This window comes from Octodon degus, unplaced genomic scaffold (genome assembly GCF_000260255.1).
Source record: "Octodon degus isolate 3935 unplaced genomic scaffold, OctDeg1.0 scaffold00118, whole genome shotgun sequence".
NCBI lineage: Eukaryota > Metazoa > Chordata > Mammalia > Rodentia > Octodontidae > Octodon > Octodon degus.
The window spans coordinates 2,585,652-2,593,326 of record NW_004524694.1 but is presented as its reverse complement, the minus strand read 5'-3'; the positions used below and the strand labels follow the sequence as shown (position 1 = coordinate 2,593,326).

Genomic DNA, 7,675 nt, shown 5'->3' with positions numbered 1-7,675 from the left:
TATAACCCATTATGAACTCTGTATTTCCTGCTTACAAAAAGTATCAAAGTTACTGTTTTACTATAAGCCAGTGCCTATGTTCTGGGGAGCATCAGCCAGCCTGTGTAAATAAAAGTTGCCTTCCAGACTCGGGGATGCAAGACATTTTCCACATGGTCTGCTACAGTTTTCTGCAACAGTATCTTGGAAGTTAAAAATTATACAAAGTCGTTATTATACTGCCTCATAAAAGATATTTTTAAGTTAATCTGGAATTTTTCACCATGTGCATGAGCAGTTTGATACCACTGGCTTCATTTATGTTAAAGCTCCAGGACTTTTATTCTCAGTGCAAATGTCAACACACTGTAATAAATAAAGTACTAATATGATTTTCTTTCTTTCTTTCTTTCTTTCTTTCTTTCTTTCTTTCTTTCTTTCTTTGGTATAGGGTCTCACTACACAGCTCATACTCATAGTGATCCTCCTGTTTTCAGCCTCTCCAGCACTGGGATTACAGGCATGTGCTACCATGCCTGGACCAGGTCACTGGCTTGGCACACTCCAGGTGAATGCTAGGTGGCATTCACCAGGGATCAAACCCTGGTCCCTGTGCTTGTCAAGCAGGCAATTAGTCCACTGAGCTATCTAGCTGGACCCACTAGGCTGAAAACAGGAGGATCACTATGAGTCTGAGCTGCACGGTGAAAACCTATACCAAATACATAAATGGAAAAATTAAAAAAAAAACAAAAAAACGCATCCAGGCAGGAAGATCACCTGAGCCAGGACTTCTAGGCCAGCCTGACCAACATCGTTGAGACCATTCCAAAGCCAAAACAATATAGCACTGACTTTTTGGAGCCCTGAAATTCTAGGGTCCTTGGATCAAATTTTGAGAATTACTAAACCATCAGTCTGTCTATCATAATGAATGATAACATCTATGAGGGCAAATAATACTGAATATTATTCATTGCTATAATTTTAAGGCACCAACATAACACATAGTATTCAATTAACAAACATAAATTTGTTGGTTACAGATAGTGGTTTCCCTCAGTCACCTGGATAATTCCTAGTGAAGAGTAAGCAAATCCAGGAAAGCAAAGCATTAGAGAGCAGAGTGATGATGGACTATGGATGTTTTTAAGATAAAATTGAAGATTTAGAGAAAAGATGAGAACAACAAGAATGAGTTAACTCGGGATAAAAAGACTTTGGTACCATCCTTTTAGAAATGACAAGGGCAGCTGGATACCAAGAGACACAGTTCCAACCTGAACCTAATAAGCCCCTTCCCTGTGAAACCCGAGGGGTTAAAAAGGAGAGCTCTACATGATAAAATAGGGGCCGACCACAGAGAGATGGGGAAGAGAAAAAAAACATGCACTCGATGATGGAAGATGACATCTATAACTCTGTGATGGTATCTGTTTCCCATTGCTAATCTGTAGTTCATTAAATCACATAATGAGCTACAGATTAGCAATGGTAGTAAGGATAGAGGATATCATTTATCCTCTATTCCTCTGGATATATTAAAATTGCTCCTTAAAAAACTGCACACTGAATGGGACCTTACAGGCTCATTAAAATTGGTCAGAGCAGAAGAGATAGGAAAGCAAAAGGTAAAAGAAGAAAGGTGGTAAACCAAATACATAAGGCTTCAAAGGAAACACTCCTTCATTTTGAGCTCTCTTGTCATGAGATACGGCCTACCAAAGACAGTGACAGTATTCACCAGCTGCAAACCTCCCCAATTCCCCTGGAGGAGGAGATCACATTCTGACTACTATGATGGACTGAGAAAGCCCCAGGAGCAAAGCCAGAACTTTTTCCCTACACCAGGCCATCCCATCCCATAAAGGTCTACCTTGGTAACATGAAGATCATTGTTGGAACCACGAACTGGAGGCAAATGATCTCTCACTTCTGGAAATGGTTCACTTTCCTGAAACTGCATTCTAGTTTCTTCTTTTTGTATTTCTGCTACCCAACTCTAAAAAGAATGACAAAAAAGAAAGTGAATATACATTTTGAAACAGTTACCCAGGCATTAGAAAGATCTAATTTCATTTTAATTTCCTATGAGTCCATTTTTAGGTGATAATTTGATATGCCATTCTCTATCTCTGGAACACATTTCCTACCTTTTCTTTTTAATTGTGGCAAACAAAAGGACATAAAAATTAACAACTTTTTAAGCATGTCCAGCCTTGTTAAGAATATTCACGTTGTGGCTGGTGATCTTGCTTACACATGGATATGCATACTTGTAGAACACTGTCCCAAAAACACCAGATCATAGATCTAAATGTAAGAGTTGAGACTTCCAGGAAGATGGCAGAGTGATGAGCAGCAGAGAAAGAGCCTCTGTGAGATCTGGTGTCCAGACGCTGGATTACAACAACATGAAGAAGAGGAAAAAGAGGGAAGTGGGTCCCCGGGGCTCAGAAAGAAGTAAGAATTGAAGCCCAGGGCTGGGGAGAAAGCTAAGCAGCCTAAGTGCCTGTCTGGCAAGCACAAGGACCGGGCTTCAATCCCTCGTGCCACATGCTGTGCCAGCCCCAGAACCCCGGGTGCGCTGTGCTGGCCACCAAAACCAGGCTTGATGGTGCACACTTGTAACTCCAGCACTGGGGAGGTTCAGACAGGAGGATCATTATGAGTGCAAGCTTCATAGCGAGACCCTGTACCAAATTAAAAAAATAGATAGATAGATAGATAGATAGATAAAGATGTAAAATATATAAATTTATATCAAATTTATAATATAAGTTGAAGCCCACTAGGAGACCAAAGAAAGAATCTTCAACAAAGAAGAGGGACATGGCAAGTGGTGCTTTCTCCCTGAGCTCAGACTCACTACACGGGAGGTTAAAGGTCACAAATTAATAGTTACATCAGTCTGTCATTTTCTAGGCTATATTTGATACTATTGTTAATGCGGTACCACTGATTATATCACATTAGCCAAAGTGACATAATTCTTCAAACCAGTTGGTCTTCCTGGTATACCAAGACTGAGGCTGCCTAAGGGTCATAAAAGGTACAACAACTCAGTGCCAAATAACCAGGGCCTGGGCCAAGTAGCAGCAACTTCTCATCCCAATAAATAGAAGAGACAGGATCTTGCAACAGACTCAAAACCCAAAAGCCAGCTACACCTAAAAGACACCTCTGAAAATAGTAATTTCCTAAAAGTTCTAAATATTATCAATAAAAAAAAACAAAATGAGAAGACACTTAAACAAGATGCAACCCCAGACTTCCAGTTCACCAAAAGAAAATCCAGGAGGCAGTGAGGTAGAACAATCTGAAAGCTACCCACCTGGACTCTCTGAAGTGGTAACAGTGAAAGTAACAAGGAGAAAGAATGGGGCTCTAGAAAAAAAAATTAAATCAGAAAACATTTTTTTTCAGATAATTACAGAAATGGTGACCATGGAGAGACCAAGGAATCCCTATAGATGATGCAAAGAAAATAATATAAGGTTGATCAGAGTCAATGAAAAAGCAGGAGACAGCACAAATGACCTAGAAAACCTATTCACAGACACCATAGCAGAAAACTTCTCTGGCAGGGAAAAAGAATGTGACATTTACATCCAAATTTAAGGCATATAGATCTCCAATTAGCTATGATGAAAAAAAAATCTATAGCAAGGCATATCATAGTCAAGATTTCCAATTCAACACAAGAGAAAATTTAAAGATGTTAGAGAAAAAAGAAACAAATCTCCTATAAATGGAAGCCCATCAGAATCACATTAGGCTTCTCAACACAAACCCTCAAATCCAGTAGACTTGAAGTATTCAAGCTCAAACAAACAAACAAAATCCTTCCAGCCTAGATTGATATGCCCCACAAAACTATCTTTCAAATTGATGGAGAAATAAAATAATTTCATGACAAAGAACACGTGAGGAAATTCATCAACACCAAACTAACACTCCATAATGTTTTGGAGGATATTCTAGAAAGAGTAAACAATGATTACAACTCCACAAACACAAACAGAATGAGCCCACTGGACAAGGCAAACAATTAAACAGGGAAAAAGAAGGGAGCCAACAACAAGAAAATAACATGGCAAGGACAAGTCAATACACATCAGTTACAGCCATCAACCAATGCTAATGGTCTGAATTTACCAATCAAAATAAACAGACTGGAAAAATGGATCAAGGAGCAAGATCCAACAATATGCTGCATACAGGAATCATATTTAATTCAAAAAGAAATTAATAGACTAAAAGTCAAAAGATAAAAAACAATACTCCATGCACAGGAACCCAGAAAAAAGCAGTGGTAGCTATTCAATTTGCAGACTAAGTAGATTTCAAGCCAAAATTGATTAAGAGAGATAAAGAAGTTCACTACATACACGCTTGCAAAACTCACGTCAGAATTCTAAGGTTTTCCTGGCTCATTCTTTAGAAGATCATCTTTCCCAGGCCCCAGATCATCCAACAAGCCCCAAAGGCAGACTTTGCCAGGTGTGATTTGCATGAAGAAACCAGAGCAGAGAGTCTAGCCACTAACCAGGTCCAGGACTTAGATTCTGGAGTCCTTTGCACTCTCCCCACTGAAAAGGAGGAAGAGGAGGATGATAACAAATACATGCTAGTGAGAAAAAGGAAGGCCTTGGATACCTTGGATGATGACATGCCGAGGGTGTCTCCCAGGATCCATGACCCTTCTGCATCTAATTCCCCCAGTGGAAGAAATCCCAGAGGACAAGTTGGAGAACATCTGCAGCAACTCCAGAGGGAAGATCTGTAATCACTCACTGGGTTCTACTTGTTATCAGTGTCATCAGAAAACTATTGATACCAAAACAAATTGTGGAAACCCAGACTGCTGGGGCATTCGAGGCCAGTTCTGTGGCCTCTGCCTTTGAAATTGGTTTGGTGAGGAGGTCAGCGACACATCTCCGGACCTGGACTAGCACTTCCCACTGTGTTGAGGGCTCTGTAACTGTAGTTTCTGACACCAGCACGATGGATGGTGTGTGACTTAGGTCCTCATGACCTTAGCCAAGTACCATGGCTTTGGGAATGTGCATGCTTACTTGAAGAGTCTGAAACAGGAGTATGAAACGCAAGTACATAATACCTAGAAGATTGGCTGCCCGCCTTCTACTTCACACACCCTCCTCGTTGAAGTTTACAGTTCTGTTATTGATTGAAACAGTAACAAGTTAAGAATCATGATGGTCAGTTTCATAGGACACTCAGATCAGGTTAATCTCTTTAGACTTGCAGGTGCTTCTAGAACTTCATAGAAGGCAGTTTGTTAGTGACACCTTGCACTCTTGCCACTTCTCTGGTCCCCTGCTCCCACCTGACTTCCCTCTGTTGCCATGGTTTCCTCCCACCACTTAAGTTTCCAAATTCTTTTTATTTCTTAAGTTGTGTATATGTGTGTGCATGGTGCTAGGGCTGAAATTCAGGGCCTCATGGGAGCTAGGTAAGTGTGTCCCACTGACTTATATCCCCAGCCTACAAATTCTTTTTCAAGAATGAGTGTATCTATTTGATTTAATTACTGTTGAAGTAGCCCTGAAACCTTCCTGTAGTTCCAAGCACTCAGAAGCATAGAAGTGTTAACACTGTTCTGTTGAAATAGTTTGTTTACATAGAAACAATGGGATATAACTGAGTGTTCACACTGATTGACTTTTAACAAAATCAAGGCACCTAAGTCTTAAAACTGTGGAAAAGTCAGGAAATTGGTGCAAAGTGGAGTGTTTTTCCAATGTCTCTCAGGAGAACCAAGAGCGCTCCACAGATCTAACTTGGTTGGTGAGGTTAAGTGGCTTATATAGTGCCCCAGGGGCTTGTGGGCAGCATTATGTTGTGCTACTTAAAATCACCGTAGAAAAGACATTCTGGATAACTTGGATGTGAAAAAGTTCAGAAATAGACTGATATGAATCCTTAGCATAAAACTTTAAAATCTTGGTATTAATGACTAGTCTGGTTTTTGTGGTGTCTTAAAATTATCCCTGCCAATGGCTGTGTACAGAGTTGAGGTTTAAGCACTTTTATAACAATAAGTGCCTTCTTGGAGATGATACCTTTCAACAGTTTGTTAACACGTTATCTCTCAGTTTTTCTCTGGGCCTATTTCGTACATCATCCGTCCCCTTTCCCTTTGTATTAAGTCAATCCGCAGGGTCCAGGTTACCTGTAGCTGTTGCTATGCTTGTTGAGGGATAGCTAATTAGGCCTTTGAACAATAAGTGTAAATACATCTTTTGATCTGTAATGCTTTAACACAAAGGTTTTTATTTTAATATTAAAACATTTTTGTTCTAAAAAAAACTCACAAGAATTTCATAAAAGCATGGAAATTAAATAATACCTTCCTGAACATTCAGTGGGTCACAGAGGAAATTAAAGAAGAAATTAGACAGCTTCTACAATTAAACTATAATGCCAACCCAATACACCAGAATTTATGGGACACCACGAAAGCAGTCCTATGAGGGAAATTTATAGCAATGAATATCCATATCAATAAAACAGAGTGAGCTCAAATAAACAATTTAATATTGAACCTCAAGCTTCTAGAAAGAAGAGGAAGTAAAGCCCAAAGCTCATAACAGGGAGGAAATTATACTGATCAGAGCAGAAATTAATGCAATGGAGACTACAAAAGCAATAGAAAGAATTAGTGACTCAAACAGCTGGTCCTTTGACAGATTAAATAAAATAGACAAACATTTAGCCAAATTTATCAAAAAAAAGGAAAGGCCAGGCATGGCGGCACATACCTGTAATTCCAGTATTAGGCAGCCTAAGGCAAGAGGATCACTGTGATTTCGAGGTCAGCCTGGGCTACAAATTGAGTTCAAGGTCAGTCTGAACTACATAGGGAAACTGTCTCAAAAAGACAGAAAGAGAGAGAGAGAGAAAAAAAAAGGAAACAAAAGATTTAAATCCATGCAATTAGGAATAAAAAGGATAAAAATCACAACAGATCCTACAGAAATCCAGAAGACCATTTATCCTTTCTTAGAGTACCTGTATCCTAATAAAATGGAAAATGCAGAAGAAATGGAGAGAATCCTAGATATATATGAATTACCAAAGCTGAATTAAGAATATATAAAAATATTAAACAAGCCAATATCAATTAATGAAATTAAAGATATAATTAAAAATCTACCAAAAATAAGACCAATATCTACTAACAAAAAAAAGCCCATTCTCTCACAGATTCACTACTGAATTCTACAAAAAATTTAGAGAAGTACTAATACTGCTACTTCTCAAATTCTTTAATGAAATTGAAAGGGAAGCAATACTCTCAAATTCATATCTAGAAGCAAGCATTACTCTGGTATAAAACTACAGAAGGACTCAACCAAGAAAGAGAACTATAGGCCAATCTTTCTAATGAACATAGATGCAAAAATCCTCAAAAAGATACTAATAAACAGAATGCAGCAAATTATCAAGATGATTCTACACCATGACCAAGTGGGATTCATCCCTGGGATGCAGGGATGTTTCAACATATGCAAATCAATAAATGTAATTACCATATTAGCAGAGCCCAAGACAAAAACCATATGGTCATCTCAATAGATGCAGAAAAAGCATTTGAAAAAGTTCAACACTGATTCATGATAAAAACCCTACAGAAAATTGGAATAGATGGTCTTTATCTCAATAAATGAAA

General features: G+C 38.7%; 1 protein-coding gene and 1 pseudogene across 1 annotated transcript in view; one reads left to right on the top strand and one right to left on the bottom strand.

Annotated features, from left to right (window-relative positions):
• Positions 1-7,675, bottom strand: part of Spag1 (sperm associated antigen 1) — an 83,010-nt gene that overhangs the window by 62,140 nt on the left and 13,195 nt on the right. Inside the window, exons 3-4 of the mRNA XM_004640089.2 lie at positions 1,865-1,981; positions 835-845 (exon numbers count right to left, since the gene is read on the bottom strand). Of these exons, the coding sequence (XP_004640146.1) occupies positions 835-845; positions 1,865-1,981 (128 nt within the window). The remainder of the gene's footprint in view (positions 1-834; positions 846-1,864; positions 1,982-7,675) is intronic.
• On the top strand, positions 2,334-5,105 carry LOC105743343 (annotated as a pseudogene).